Source organism: Anolis carolinensis, chromosome 3, assembly GCF_035594765.1.
Source record: "Anolis carolinensis isolate JA03-04 chromosome 3, rAnoCar3.1.pri, whole genome shotgun sequence".
Taxonomy (NCBI): Eukaryota; Metazoa; Chordata; class Lepidosauria; order Squamata; family Dactyloidae; genus Anolis; species Anolis carolinensis.
Genome location: NC_085843.1, coordinates 207955298 through 207972000, shown reverse-complemented (window position 1 = coordinate 207972000; position 16703 = coordinate 207955298). Strand labels below are relative to the sequence as shown.

The following is a 16703-nucleotide window of genomic DNA, read 5'->3' as shown; positions in this document are numbered from 1 at the left end:
TTTTCGCTAGAGAAACATGTGTCAAACCGCTTGGCATGAAAAGCACAGCGTAATATTAGAAGCATCCATTTTAGTAGACTCTAAACTTTAGGACATTCATATACATATGAAGCTCAATTGCACAGTCATGTTTCTAAACTTCAATGTCTCTAACATGAAAAGGCGGGAAGAAGGGAAAATGTTCTGTATAATCACAACTGAATAATATTAAGTGAGACGTAGCATCTTACCTTGTACACAAAAGTACACACAAAATCAATGAAACCAACTTGAAGCTTGGGCAATTCCTCACTTTTGTTCCTGTCCATCATAGGCTACAAAGAAATCAAGCGAACATTTGGCAGAAATACTAGAAACTTGATCCTTCATTTTTTAAAAAACTGTAAAAATGTATGACAAAATAAAATGCTTACAATTGGTTGCTGCTGTAGGACATTTCGTTCAAGGTCACCTTGCTCCCAGAATTCATTTGCTACCATTATGGCAACCTGGGAATTATCAATAAATATCATTGGAAGAGTCAGGATTGTGCTGTAACTTTAAACTAGAACAATATTCATCCTTGCTCTCTCTCTTGTGTGTGATGTATGCGTATTCCCAGTAGACCAGTGGTTCCAAACCTTTTTTTGACCAGGGACCACTCTCCAACATTAGTACCAAAAGGGTTACGAATCAGTTTTTGGTCAACTTTAGATTCAGTTTGGTTATTTGGGGTGCTGATTCAGAAAATTGCATTGGATAGAACACATCAGTTCTAGTTTCTGATAGAGAACATATTCCATCCAGTAGTCACCATCTGCTCGCCTACAGAAAACCATATTTAATAATCTAGAGCTTATGTGGTCTATCCAATGCAATTTTCTGAATCAGCACCCCAAATAACCCCAGGAACAGGCCTAAAAATGAAGACCCCTCATGAAATGGCTCCGCTCAGGGGGCAGGAGGGAGGAGGAGGAGAAGCAGCAGTCAGGAGGTTTGTTGTTGTGAGGTTTGTGGGTAGTCAGCCTCTCCCCTCCCGACAACCCCGTTGCCTCAGGACTATAAGAGGGTTTTGCAAGACCAGTCGCTCTCATTGCAATGGTGTAGTAACCGTGAGGTCGCGGACCATATTTTAGTTCTTGGGGACCATTGGTAGTCCACGGATCACAGGTTGGGAACCATTGCAGTAGACCAGGGGTCCCCAAACCTTTTAAACAGGGGGCCGGTTCACGATCCTTCGGCCCGTTGGAGGGCCGGACTATAGTTGGCCACCGAACAACAACAATAATAATAATAATAATAATAAATCAAGCATATCTATCTTGTTTGCTGTGTCATACAATAAAATAACAACAACAACAAAGAGGGTTAGAAGAGACCCTTTGGGCCATTGAGTCCAATCCCCTTCTGCCTTTGTGCACTGAAAGCACAAGCAAAGCACCCCTGACAGATGGCCACCCTGCCTCAATGTTAATAATAATAATAATAATAATAATAATAATAAAGAGGGTTGGAAGAGACCCCTTGGGCCATTAAGTCCAATCCCCTTCTGCCTTTGTGCATCAAAAGCACTAGCAAAGCACCCTTGACAGATGGCCACCCAGCCTCAATATTAATAATAATAATGTGATTTTGTGATATGAAATCCAGCATATCTATCTTGTTTGTTGTGTCATAAAATATAATAATAATAATAATAATAATAATAATGGTTGTAAGAGAAGAAGAGACCCCTTGGGTCATTTAGTTTAACCCCCTTCTGCCCTTGTGCCATGGGGGCCGGATAAATGACTTCGATGGGCCGCATCCGGCCCCCGGGCCTTAGTTTGGGGACCCCTGCAGTAGACCAACCAGTTTTTTTCAGCTGACTTTCACCAATTAGAATGGACATGAACTCAGCCATTTGTACATCCTAAACTTCATCCTCTGATTCTGAAAATGCCCTAAAACTTTGCAGAACTATACTACATTATACAATTAAGGGTGACTAATATTTAAAATATTTTCTATAATACACTTTTAAAGCTGCCAGTTACACTATGTAACAAAATTGTTTTGTTCCTGGTTTAGAAGTATTATTTCCTGTTTAATTGTGCAGGACTTACTTTGAAAGTGGTTGTTCTACTCCAGAAACCTTGTTTTTATGGCTGCCACAAACTATCTTGAATTGGTTGAGACTCTATGAGATATTCATTGAAAAACTAGAGCAAAATGTGCTGCAGGATGTCTCGCAAAAAACAAAGTTTTTGCAGTTTAATACACTTTTCCCATGTTTTTCTGATAGAACAAATTAGGAAATGACATTTATAACCCAGGAACAAAAATTACGTTACATAGTGTTATCAAGAGGAGGGCAATTTACGAGAAGTGTTACTATGAGGGTGGAATTTGGTTTTTCACATTTATTCGGCTTATATAGTAACTTCTTGATTTCAATAGAATAGATACTGGAGTTAAACCCACACATTGTACACTGAAAGAGTATGAAGTGACTTTTTTCAACCAGAGCTGAATCTACACTTTCTCTAGATACTGATGCAAACAAAGGAGCCTCTATGGGGGGAACAATCAAGTGACCTAGATAACAACCCACCAATCTGGGAACTATGGCAGCAGTAGACCTAAATGTCTAAAGGTCCAGATGAACTCTTGGTTTAATCCAAAGGAGACCATAGTCATAGTTTGAGTGTTCAACTATTACCTTGGAGCTAATTGTTTCAATCCCCACCTGGTTATAGAAACCCATTGGGTGACCTTAGACAAGTCATACTGTCCCAGTCTGAGAGGGAGGCAAAGGCAAAACTCCTCTGGAAAAATCTTGTCAAAAACTCCCCATGATAAATTTGCTATGGGCTGCCATAATTGGAAAATAACTTGAAGGCAATAACAAGAACAGCAATGATTAATCCAATATAATTGCTCCTGTGTTCTTAAGACTTAAGCTGTTAGTCTTCTCTGCACCAGTAGATCATTGGATTTAGTCTGTAGTAACATACTCTGAAGACATGGTACCAAGGAGAAGGAGAGGGACATACATTTGGAAACATCTTCAGATATACATCCAATATTTTGAATGAATTATGTTCTAAGTCACACTTATCTCTGAAAGAGACCCACCTTACTTTGTACCTCCCAAGGTTTAGTGATTGCGGACAAGTCACAGCCAGTCATCATCATAGCCCTACAAATAAAAATAACACATTTTAGAAAGTGGGAAATAGTACATATAGTACTGTAGTATTGAAAAATAATATATAGTAGCACAGGTTAAGTTTGACCTACATGATTACTTCTTTTTTGGTTGGGTCTGTAGATATATATCTAATTGCTTCCTCTTCTTTTTCCATTTTTTCAATTGCATCCACAATCTTTTGAAACATGGTCCTTTTCCTGTGAATACATGATACTGTTAGAATATTTAGGAGGTTTCTATCGTGGCTTACCTTGGCGTTTGATTTTCTAGGAGCCCACACCATAAGGCCTCTAATGGTGCATCTCCAGTGTAGAATTAATGCAGTTTGACACCATTTTAACTGCCAAGGCTCAGTGCTATGGAATTATGGGAGTTATCTTTTGGTGAAGCACCAGCACTCCAGCAAGATGAACAACCTTATGGGAGCTGGGTGATATAGTTGGCCATGCTGTGGTTCTAACTGGTACTCTAATAATGGCCTAATGGTCTATTTCTCCTAGGAAATCTTGCTAGGAAATCCAAGTGTATTGGATAAACATTATTATTAGCATTTGAAATGTACAACAGCAAATTCACAAGCTAAGATCCAGCAGGGTTGTTCAACCAGCAGGTCCCCATGTCCCCTTAACAACAGCTTCTGGCAGGAGGATCTTGAGCAAGAGTGGGTTTTTGATTCACAGTTTTATCACTTTTGTGGGAATCCTGCACACCTAACTCCAACAAATGTGAAAGGCTGACTGTAATTTCAAAAATTAAGTAAAACATTAATAATACAGATCGGAATCCTGTTGGTTAGCCTTAACTAGTCAAGACCCATTTGAGGAATTGTTGAATGGTTTTATAGGTCTAATTTATGTAGAACTAGTAACAGAATTCAGAGCACTGTTTTTAACTTTCTGCTTTAATTTTTGTTAAACTTTAAAAGCTGTTAAATCAAGGAGGCACAAAGTATGAGAATTTGAATACAGGAAACTAAAAAAAATCAATTCTGCAAATGGTGATAGCTGCATATTAAAACTGTTTAAAATGGTAATAATTCAGTAGAAAGGAAGCTAGAACTTACTTGAAGTATAAAGCCAAATCAGTTGCTATGATTGCAACTTCAAATAAATGTAACACAGTTTCAAATTGTCGTTTATTTAGATTCTGGAAGATGTTTAAACTCTGAAAGATAAAGGTTTTTGCAAATCAACACTGCTTAGATTTTTTCATTTGCATATATAAAAATAACATCTTACAATTCAACCTTTAACATTTCCCTCAAATCACCCAACTAAAAATAAAACCAGAATAAATCATATTTCTTCAAATTATCTAATGTCAAAGTGCCTAATGCTTGGGGAAACAGTACCTAAATCTATTACAGTGCTTTTTAATTGTAGCAAATATAATATATACAGCCCGGAAACCACGCAACACTCCAAATATAATATACAGTATATACTATCTGCACCAAGTTACTGAAAAGAAACAGATACGGACCTCATCTTGTAGCAATGTTTTACTGTACTCTAGATGGTGTCTTTCTAAAATAGAAGAGCCATGAAGTCTCGCCAATGGAGCTGCAGATCTGTTGAGATAGAATTACATATTTGAAAAGATTTTATTTTGCCTTATTTCTGAACCTTGATCTTGTTCACTGTGGTGTTTACAGTTATCAATTTGCTTTTTTCACCTTTCAATTAATCTTGTAGTGATAATTGATGCTAAGCAACTACTGCTTCATTCCAGATTAGCACAGCATGGTCAAGCAGCAGCCACTCTCCTGGGCAGGTTTTCTGGTGTGATTCTGACTTTTTAACAGGAGATAAGACAGGGGCCATCTGTGACAGCCAAGTACTATTTTAATTACCAAATTACCTAACTGTCCCAATTTGGCAGGAATAGTCCTGATTAATCTCCTGTTGTCCCACTTTTTCAGCTACTTTTTAAATGCTCCAGTTTCTCTCCCCTCGCACCATTTTGTCGTCATTTAAACTTCAATTTTGTTGTCATTAGCTGCCTTCAGGTCAACTTAGACTTATGGAGACCCCATGAATGACAAACTTCCTAGTCACAGAATCATAGAATCATAGAATCATAGAGCTGGAAGAGACCTCATGGACCATCCAGTCCAACCCCTTGCCAAGAAGCAGGAAATCACATTCAAAGCAGCCCCAACAGATGGCCATCCAGCCTCTGCTTAAAAGCTTCCAAAGAATGAGCCTCCACTACAGTCCGGGACAGAGTTTTCCACTGCCAAACAACTCTCACAGTGAGGAAGTTCTTCCTAATGTTCAGGTGAAATCTCCTTTCCAGCAGTTTAAAGCCATTGTTCCGTGTCCTAGTCTCCAGAGCAACAGAAAACAAGCTTGCTCCCTCCTCCCTACAAGGCCCTCATCATGTCTCCTCTCAGCACTCCCCTGCAGGCTAAACATGCCCAGCTCTTTAAGATGCTCCTCATAGGGTTTATTCTCCAAACCTTTGATCATTTTAGTCTCCCTCTTCTGGACACATTCCAGCTTGTGAACATCTCCCTTAAATTGCGGTGCACAGAATTGGACGTAGTGTGATTCCAGGTGTGGTCTGACCAAGGCAGAATAGAGGGTAGCATGACTTTCCTGGATCTAGACACTATACTCCTATTTATCCAGGCCAAAATCCCATTGGCTTTTTTAGCAGCCGCATCACATTGTAGGCTCATGTTTAACTTGTTGTCCACGAGGACTCCAAGATCTTTTTCACACGTACTGCTGTCCAGCCAGGCATCCCTTGTTCTGTATCTTTGCATTCCATTTTTTCTGCCTAAGTGGAGTATCTTGCATTTGTCCCTGCTGAACTTCATTTTGTTAGTTTCGGCCCATCTCTCTAGTCTGTTAAGATCATTAGTCATCTTATCCTCAACAGCCCTACACAGGTCTTGCAGACTCAGGGATTAAGCTTCCTTGTTTGAGTCTATCCATCTCCAGTGTGGTCTTCTGCTTCTTCTATTACTGTCTGCTTTACCCAAGTGTTATCAGTTTTTCCAGTGAGTCATCTCTTCTCATGATATGGCCAAAGCTTTAGGTGCTCTTATGGCCTTTTACACCAAATCTTTAGGTGCTCTTACTGCCTATTACAGGGAAAACCAGCTGATTCCTAATCCATCTAAAATACAGATGTGTGATTTTCATCTTAAGAACAGACAAGCATCTAGAGCTCTGAGGATTACCTGGGAAGGAATCCAGCTGCAGCATTGCAGCACACCAAAATACCTGGACCGTGCTCTGACTTACAAGAAGCACTGCTTGAATATCAAGCAAAAAGTGGGTGCTAGAAATAATATCATACGAAACATGACTGACACAACCTGGGGATCGCAACCTGTGAAGACATCTGCCCTTGAGCTTTGCTACTCTGCTGCTGAATATGCGTGCCCCGTATAGAATACATCTCACCAAGTTAAAATAATGGATGTGGCTCTTAATGAGATATGCCGCATATCACAGGATGCCTATCCCCCTCACCACTGGAGAAATTATACTGTTTAGCCGGTATTGTACCACCTGACATTTGTTGGGAAGCAGTAGCCTGTAATGAAAGGACCAAGAAATTGACATACCCGGCCCATCCTCTGTTTGGATATCAGTCAGCATTCCAACACCTTAAATCAAGAAACAGCTTTCTAAGATCTACAGAGATACTTGTAGGAACACTTCAGCAAGCGAGAGTCCAAAAATGGCAGGTTAAAACCTGGAACCTCAATCCATGGCTCATACCAGAAGAGAAACTCCCTCCTGAGCACACAGAAGACTGGGTGACTTGGAAGACATTGAACAGACTGCACTCTGGTACCATGAGAAGCAGAACCAATCTTAAGAAATGGAGCTATAAAATGGAGTCCACAACATGTGAGTGTGGAGAAGAGCAAACCACAGACCACTTGCTGCAATGTAGCCCAAGCCCTGCCACATGCATAATGGAGGACCGTCTCACAGAATACCAGAGGCACTCCAAGTGGCCAGCTTCTTGTCAAAGGAAATCTAGTATAATGTCAAGTTTTAAACTTTGTGTGTTTTTAAATACACTATAACTATATCTTCAATTCGCTTCTGACACGATAAATAAATATGATATGGCCAAAGTAGAACAGCCTTGGTTGAGCCACCTTAGCTTCTAGAGAGAGTTCAGGCCTGATTTCATCATTTTTTTAACATTAGCCTGTATTCTCAAAACTCCTATCCAGTGCCACATCTCAAATACGTTATTTTTTTGCCACTGTCTGGCTTTCACAACCATAAATACAAATGAGCTGTTTGGGGGATGCCGTAGCCTGTCTTCTCACATTTGATTTTACATACAGTGAGGCAACTGCCTGGGTCTTTTTGCAGAAAAAGCAGTAATTGTTATAGGGCAAAATTCAGGATCAATGGCCCTTGAATAAAATTGCATGGTCTGCCATCATCTCAGGGCAGCATTCACATCGATCACCCTGAAATTACGTGTGAACGAATTGTGATGGTTGGATGAGGTTCACATTTCTGAGACAAGATCAGAGCTGTTTCTTGAGGATTTGTAGCATGGGATTAAATTCATGATATGTGGTGTTGGTGGGGAATAGGGGACTCAGTGGACCCTGGCCCCCTATTTATGGCAGATGTGGGGGGGGGGGGGGGAGAAGAGAGCTAGGATTCAGTGTTCACCTACTGACATTATTTGGTGTTGAATGGGATTTTTGAACCATCTTTACGTGTCAAGAAATTTGAGGAGTGGGGGATTAATATCCTGTCCTTGAGGCGGGCCTTTGGAGTCATAGCTCTAGAAGTTAAAAGCAAGTTTGGGGGCTTACACCTATTGATTAGCTTTCCAAGAAATGAGCTGGCCTTTATTAGAAAAGACGGATACACACTAACACTGAACATATCTGACGTATGAAAAATTCTATAACATCAAGATGGCAAGACCGGAAAAGACAACAGACAAAGGAAAATATAATGAACTGTAGATCCTCAGAGGACAATGGGAAGTCTTTTTTGTTTTTTTGTGTTTTTTTAAATAAAAAATATATTATTATTATTATTATTATTATTATTATTATTATTATTATTATTGTTTGTTTGTTTTCCTTTTTTTGTTTTGTGTGTGTGTGTGTGTGTGTGTATATATATATATATGGGTTTTTTTCTTACTTTCCAAAACGCTGTTTCTTCTTACACCTCTTTCTTTCTATCCCTACTCCAATGTTTTCCTCGCTTTCACTGTATATGCTACTTATAACACAATAAAAATTACTATTAAAAAAAGAAATGAACTGGCCTTTGAACAACCATGTAAATTAGGGATTGCACTTAGAGGTTTCGGTGTTACACCCATGGGGAGGTTGGAGGCCTGAATCAGTTTGGATGAAAATGATTTGTTATATTCGGTGGTCTGTTTCAGATAATCTCCGAAAACAGAATGAGGAGGAGGGAGTCAGATTTTATTGGATACTAGAGAAGATAGAATTAAGTTTGCCATATACCTAAGGCTGGGGCTGCTGCGGAGCTCCTGGAAAAGATGGGATTATTGCAGTGTCTTTTTCTCCCTCCCCTGTCAGCAGCAGCATCTGTCCATTTCTTTTTGGAAAGTTTCCTAGGCTCCTGCTCCAGAGAGGCCCCTGCTGGGAACTCGCTTTCCCAGCAGCCCTTGCATGGGGCAGGCATTGAAAAGTCTCTGAGTTCCTCTCGGAGCATGATGGGAGTTGAAGTTTCTCTCTCCCTCTGTTTCTCAGCCAGTAAAAAGCCTGGCGGTGTCCATGCTCTGATTGACTGAGAATGGACACAACCGGCAACTACAATTCCCAGAACCCTCTCTTGTAGTTTGTCTTATTTAAAAAAAATGTTATGGTTAAAACTTAAAATAATTCTAAAAAATCAATAGATTGGTGAATTGCTTTGAAACTTGGCAGGCCTGCAGTTGTGAATGGGGTCAAAAACTGAGTAGGCTTCATGCAAACAGGCCATAAAATGACTGAGGATTGAGCTTTTAAAGTTTCTCATTGTAGACAATAGGCCAAATCTTTGCCGAATGAAAACGGCAACACTCATTCCAATTCAAGTAACTTTCTGGTAAACAGAATGAGGGGTCAACCGACAATGGATCCTGAAACAGCATGCCTTTTGACCGAATTGCACACCTCTAGTCAGGGAGGACAGACTACCCCAACCTCTCCCATATCAGATGCTCCCCCAAATAGTTTGGCTATCTTCAAGAAACAGTATAAATAGGTAATGACGTAATTAATAAAGTTGCCCTTCGTTCAATCCACTACTGTTGTTTGGTCTCTTTATTCACCTGCTTTGACAGCAAATGGGAAATACAATGGCATGGACCATAGTATCCAGTGATATATCTTGACACTTCAGGATCTTGTCTAGCTCCCTCCTAGCTGCCCTTCCAAGTCCTAGAATTCTGATTTCCTGACTGTGAACTCTGCTCTGATTAACAGTTGAACCATATTTGGACCATACTCTTATATTGCTTGGCCACATACATCCTGCTTTTCAACTATGAAATGTTGTAGGGCATGTAAATCCAATATTCACATTCTTGTCAACATTGAATCTGGTATTACACCTGGAGTGATCTAACTGTGAATGGCTGTCAGGCACAGAGCCAAACATCCTCTTGACACGTGTTCAGTCAGAGCCATTCAATTCCATATCTTCCAAAAGATGTTTGCCATAGGTTGCCATTCTCATGTATTTCAACTGGAACATAACTAGCGCCCATATCAGCTACACATCATGGCTTACTGGCACAGATCAGAGTGGAGAGCCACACCAATATCATCCACCCACCTAGAAGAACACATCCAGCCAACCAGGGTGATGCTAATGAATGATCAACAGTAAATAGAGGAATCAGTTGCTGGCTAGGTGGCCATGGTTATGGACAACAGCAAGTGGGGTAGGTAGGTTAGAGGTTTGGTGGGGGCAGCAATAGCAAGGGAAATCCAGAAATTTGTTGATGAGAGGGTGCCAACAGCAACATTTCTGAGCATCTCTGAAGTCTGACACTAGCTCTGTCTGTCATGGTCTAAAATTGTCAACTACAATGCTTAATTACAGAAGAGTAGCTCTTTTTAGGAAATAGTTATTTAAGAAAATATCCTAATGCAGGGGTATCAAACACATTTTTATCAAGGGCAACATCAGGCGTATGGTTGCCTTCAAAGAGCCTTTGGATTCATGGACAAAGAATCTGTGGATACAGAGGACTAAGGCACCATAACATGCAGAACCAATAATAAGAAAAGAGGCTACAAAATGGAGTCCACAACATACAAGTGTGGAGAAGAGCAAACCACAGACCACTTACTACAAGACAGCCTGAGCCCTGCCACATGCACAGTGGAGGGCCTCCTTACAGCCACACCAGAGACACTCCAAGTGGCCAGCTTCTGGTCAAAGGAAATTTAGCATAATGCCAAGTTTTTAACTTTGTTTGTAGTTTCTTACACATTATAGCTGTATTCTCAATTTGCTTGTGACATGATGAATAAATAAATTTGACAACACAGGCATTGTTTAAAATGTACATGTAAACAGATACCACTTACTTCATTTGATACAAGTTATTGGTTCCTCTGTGATCGATATCGTGGCAGAAAGCAGCAGATACCATAGCGAAGGCTTCTAAGTCAGTATAATATTTCTTTATTTTACCTGTCTGTGAAAAGAAGATTTTTGTTTTTACTCTTACATGTACTTTATAGGATATTGCAGTGAATCTAGGCATAGATCCAGAGTAACAAACTTTACCATCAAAAGAGTAAACATGGTCTGCCCAACATTGAAACCATGCCGCCAGTTGTGATAAGTGATATCGCGATACCCTTTTCTTACTGTGTACATCCACCTTGTAAGGACCTGCAACAAATAAGAGGCATTTAATTCTTTGCAGTGCAAATTAACAAATCTTTTCACCATAATCATTACATCATATAGTTATAAACAACATTGATTTCTAATTCTGTATGTAAAGACGGGCTTAGACTTTCTCACCCTGAATTTGTATAAGGATTGAGAATGTGCCTGCAGACTGAGAATTGTTATCCTTTTCTAACTTTTATTTCAATATTTGTTCTAACTACAGTCAATATTGGGGTTTGGGGTTTATTTCTCACAAGAAAGTTTGTATGCATTTCTGTGCACATTTCTCAAATACATGTATTCTTGGGCACCTTTTTCTCAAATTGACCAAAGTATGTTTATGAATTTTTTTTTTCAAAATATACATTTTCCACGAGCTTTGTACAAATCAAGGTATTTGGGAAAAATGCAGCCCTTCAGATGATGTTGAGTTAGAACTCCCTTTACTAATGTAGCATTATGTTAGTGATGATGGGAGCTGTAATCCATGTTCTTCACAAGTGTCCTCTATAAACCTTTTTGAAATTAATGATGGATCTACAAGGGCACAACTCATAATAAACACAGGTTTTACTGAAATAATTTCCTGATGAAATTGACTGTAGAACACAGAATTATTACTTCAGCTGGCATGATTGCCTCTGTTATACGAGTCAGAAATTCTGAGGTCTTAGATGTGGCAATACCCATGTCTAAAACTGAATAAGGTATCTCTAGTAGTCCTGAACTTGCAAGAGGCAAGATATTCCTTAAACTTCCCACTCAAATATTATTATTGTAGCCATGAATATAGAATCTAGTACAGAAGGCGTGCATGTGAAATTTCATTTGAGTTATATGTCTGAATTATCCAAAACTTGCTACCTCCCTCTTTCTGTTTACTGACGTTCATTTATTCAATCTCTTAGTCCTAATATCACCTTGTGCAGTTGCTCTTGACATAAAGCAACTGGGCAATTGTGCATCCCCAAGTGTTTTTTGGTCTACAATTCCCATCAGCCTCTGTCAGCACATTCAAAGGTGAAAGGAACAACTGGCCTTCTGCTATTACTACTAATATAGGAAAGGATATATAGGTAAGACCGTTGTACCATTTAGCACATAACAGTAGATCTATCTCACATTTTGTAATTTGATTTGTAACATACTCAAGAAAAACAACAGCCAGTCAGTCATTGCTGTTGTGGCATAAGTATTGGTATGGGGGGGGGGGGTGATGATATGTAATTTGCGTCAGAAGTAAAACATTTTGTTAAAACCAGGGAGAAAAAAATATCAATCTGACCTCTGCTGGTACTTTAAACTTTTCCACAACATTTATTTCAAAGAAGAGTCGTATTCCACACTTGATCAGTTCATGTTCTGTGACGGGAAAGTCACTAAAGCGAAATTCATATAGTTCTACATTGCTTGGATCAGGCAGTTCCTCTTTCTGTTGGCATCGGGGAATACAAGAATAGAGATTAGTCAGGTATGATTTCCCAGTCTTTTGACTTGGGTACAAAAGTGTTACCCCTTGCCAACAGATCTGAATCCACACTTTGGATAGCTCTTACATTTCAACCAGCTTGGAAACATTAACATTGCATGTTAAAGTACTCAGAAGTTTTGAATTCATTTTGAAAAAGTGACCAAATAGATTTATGTGTCTCTGAGATGAAGCTTGCTGGTGTTTTGCATGGGTTTATCCTTCCTCACTTAGAATGCACCAAGAAGAAGCACATCCTCTAGAGATGAGAGGTCAATAACCCACCTCTCTTTTCATGATATGTGGTGTTGGTGGGGAATAGGGGACTCAGTAAACACTGGAACTGCTGCCTGCCTATTTGCCTGCTCAGAAGACCATCCACATACCTGCAAGAGCAAGCTCCAAGCAATCCAATTACTGAGCTGGATGAGGACGGAGATGGGTGGGTAACCCTTCCTGACATTATCCACCTAAGTTTTCCATGGAGCAACAGGCAAGGCCTGAGGGGTGAGGAGACAGAATTGCAGTGGTCTATCAGGATTCCATCTCCCTCATCTGGTGTCTTGTCCCACAGTCTGCTGGATATAAATATGTGTATTTAAAGTAAGTGGCCAGACAGAATAGGGATTCTCTTGGTGTATCATCCACTCTGCTACTTAATGGCATTCATCTTGAGCTGGCTGAGTTGGTCTTGATGGTTGTGTTGGAGTCTTCTTGGCTAGTTGTTCTGTAGGACTTCAGCATCCATGCATAGACCTCTCTGTCAGGAACAGCTCACAACTTCATGCCATCCATGGCAATCACAGGTCTGTCCAGAACATTATCTGGTACCATCCATGATTCCGGACACACTCCAAACCTATTTTTCTGTGTGAGGTGTAGGCATTTTCTACAGTTACATTGTCATGGACAAATAATTATCTGTTGGATTTTAGAGTTACTGTAATTCAGAGCTTCTGTAGGGATGGGTGGTTGATTATGGTGGTCCACCCCATCCACAGAGAAAGCTTTTTTTAAAAAAATAGCTGCAGTGAGCCATTATAGAAAAAAATCCCTAGAAAACTATCAACCAGTTTACAAAATCTCTTTGGGGGGCAAAGTACTAGAGTTCAGGAGATCCGGGATGAAATGGATTATCTAGATCCATTTCAATCTGGCTTCAAGCCTAGCTATGGGACAGAAACAGCTTTGGTCACCTACAGGGGAAACTAGGCCGGGGAAATGTGCCCCTATTGGTTCTGCTGGACCTTTCAGTAGCTCTTGATACTATCAAACATGGTATCCTATTGGTTTGACTCTCTGAGGTAGGACTTGGAGGAGTTGTTCAGCAGTTTGAAGTCTTTCTTAGAATTGCTGTGGGTTGTCTGTTCAATACTTTAGCCAATACATGTGGTGTCCATCAGGGCTGGGTTCTGTCTCCAATGTTTTTAATATCTACATAAAAATCATTTGGAGAGAGATCATTTGGAATTTTGGGGCTCCGTGTTATCAGTACACTAATGACATGCATCTTTCTCTCACTTCCTTCCAATTCTAGGGAAGCTTCTTCTGCACTAAAGCAGTGTCTCCTGTCACTAATGGACTGGATGAGAGTGAACAAATTGAAACTTAATACAGACAAGCCAGTGATAATTCTGGTTAATTAGAAGGCAGAACAGGAACAGAGATTCAGTCTGTGCTGGATGGCATTACATTCCCCCTGAAACCACCAGTTTGCAACTTAGGTGTATTCCTGAATTCGGATTTTTGCTTGGACGTCCAGATTCCACCTGTGGTCAAGATGATCAAAAGCTGCTTAGAGATCCATTCCTTCTAACTCTTTTGTGGCATGAGTCATCCAACAGCAGTGACTAAAGTATTCTGTATACCAAAAGAAAATCTGCAATTGACCTATATTCTATAGCATCAGGTTCTGCACCAACTTCTGTTGTTTGGCGCTGGTTAGGTCGAGCACAAATGCCAATTGCAGATTTTGAAAATATGTTGCCACCGATATTATCTTTCAAATATCGATGGTCCCTCTCACATTTATTCTGGTCCTGGGTCAAGGGCAGAAGTCATCTGTTCCTAAAGCAATAGCAGTTTTAAAACACAGCACTTGCTTTATCCCATTAGCAAGCTGGGAATCAGAGCTTTATAATAGGATAAACTTGTTGAGTGAGGCAGTACATGAGAGATCAGACTGTGAATTCATGTACTGTTATGTATGTGGGATTTATTTGCATGTATTTTTCATTCACATAAAACTCATTGGAGAAAAACAGAGGCACCCTACTGTTTACAGTGTTCCCTCACTTATTGCAGAAGTTACGTTCCAGGACCACCCGCAATAAGTGAAAATCCGCAAAGTAGGGACACTCTATTAATTTTAATATTTATACCTTATTTTAGTAGTTAGGTGGCCTTTCTCTCCTTCGCAAGCCCATTTTGCGCTGTAATTGTTTTAGTTTGGTTAGGCAGGCAGCAATTTGGCAGAGAAGGCTGTAAACCTGCAACTCCCAGGATTCCCAGGGAGCCAATGAAGCCTTCCCGGAAGAGGGGGCAGGACGAGAGCGCATGTGCGAAAGGCAGTCCTTCGTGAGTTGCTTTGTGTTGGTTAATTGGTTATTTTGATAGATAGATAGATACCACTTTTGATTGGATAGCATTAAGGTCCAAGGCATTCTGAGAGTGCCTTGGACCAACCCCCCCCCCCCAATGAAACATTTTACTAGAACTATTCAAGGTGCTAAAGCCTATTCTAAAATATGTACAGCATTTGGACAGTTCTCACATTTATTAAACTGGAGAGCCAGCATGACATAGCAGTTTAAGTGTTGGACCAAGACTCTCGAGATAAGGATTCAAGTCTCTACTTGGCCATGGATACTGTTGTAGCCTAGCAAGCATTGGATGAGCTTTCTGAGTGCTCAGAGGATGAGGAAGAGGCTGATGGGTTGCAACCTGTAATTTCTGAGGAGTCTGTGGAAGACAGCAGGGGCCTGGAGAGAGATGTTTTGGAATCTCCAGGTTGTTCCCAGGTAACGGGAGAAAATGATATCAATTCCAATGAAAATAGGCCAGAGTGGCCTTCAGAGGAGAATATGGGAGACAAAGGTTTTTCCAGATCCAGTTGCCTTGAAATTAGGAGGAGGAGGCTTAGTGATGAGAGAAAAAGCAGGTGTGTGCAAAGTGATGCCATGGGAGGGATTGGGGCCTTTTAAGTGGTTTTGTCAGGGTATTGTGTATTGTGAAATGTTAAAATCAATCTGGATACAGCAATCATGGAGTTAATGAGAGTCTGCTATGATTGATGTATCACAGGACCAATGGGGTCAAGTGTGTTTTGACCGGGACTTACTATCTTGGTTCCTGTGGAATGCGAGGGAGTGTGTGGTTTCCTGTGTCGAACGGAGAACAGCAATGAGCAATGTGCTGTGTGTGTGTGCATGGGTGCTTTCGGCAAGCACTCATGGAGGAAAGGACTGATTTGCTCTATTTGTATATAGATCATGTAAATAAAGTTTAATCAACAGTTGGACTTCGTCTGCTGGAGTGAGTTTATCCAGTGCTGTTTTCCACACGGAGAAACAGTCTGGAGAGAAGGAGGCAGACCGGGATGGTGAATTTTTGGATTTCACTCTGCTACCCATCATCCCCGCTGACAGGTTTCTGGGCTCTCGGTCCTTTAGTGGGAACAACACTGTAAAAAGGGGAAACAGCTCCCGGTTTCTAGTCCTAAGTTCCTAGTTCCTGTATTTGAAGATTCTTGGTTTGATTCCAGTTTATGACTTCGTGTTCTTGGAGGGTTTGCCTTTCTTGTGTTCTTGTTTTCATGTTTATGGGTATAATTTTTGAACAATACCCAACTTAAGAATTCTTTTGCTTTGTGTAAACTCAGGTCCCTGTGGTTTGCTTTTGATGCCTTGGTTCAAAAGCTGGTGGACTCTTGATCTCATTGGTAATTACTTTTTGTACTTTTTCTGCTTCTTTTTTGACTTGCCTTTTTTCCCTTTTATACTTATTCATTAATCAACATTTACTTCTTAGATTATCTGAACATTGATTGTGTGGTGTTGGGTGAAAAAGTGTTCCAGGGCTACAGTGCCACAGAAACCCACTGGGTGACCTCAGATGAATCTCACATTTTCATTCTGTGATAAGATTGCTTTAAGATTTCCATAAGTTGGAAACAACTTTAAAACAACAGCAA

General features: G+C 40.3%; 1 protein-coding gene across 1 annotated transcript in view; it reads right to left on the bottom strand.

Moving 5' to 3' along the window:
• pde6c (phosphodiesterase 6C) overlaps positions 1-16703 on the bottom strand; it is a 74564-nt gene that overhangs the window by 12519 nt on the left and 45342 nt on the right. Inside the window, exons 12-20 of the mRNA XM_062976163.1 lie at positions 12329-12475; positions 10933-11040; positions 10731-10840; positions 4655-4742; positions 4236-4336; positions 3262-3369; positions 3097-3160; positions 414-488; positions 231-314 (exon numbers count right to left, since the gene is read on the bottom strand). Coding sequence (XP_062832233.1) covers positions 231-314; positions 414-488; positions 3097-3160; positions 3262-3369; positions 4236-4336; positions 4655-4742; positions 10731-10840; positions 10933-11040; positions 12329-12475 — 885 coding nt within the window. The remainder of the gene's footprint in view (positions 1-230; positions 315-413; positions 489-3096; positions 3161-3261; positions 3370-4235; positions 4337-4654; positions 4743-10730; positions 10841-10932; positions 11041-12328; positions 12476-16703) is intronic.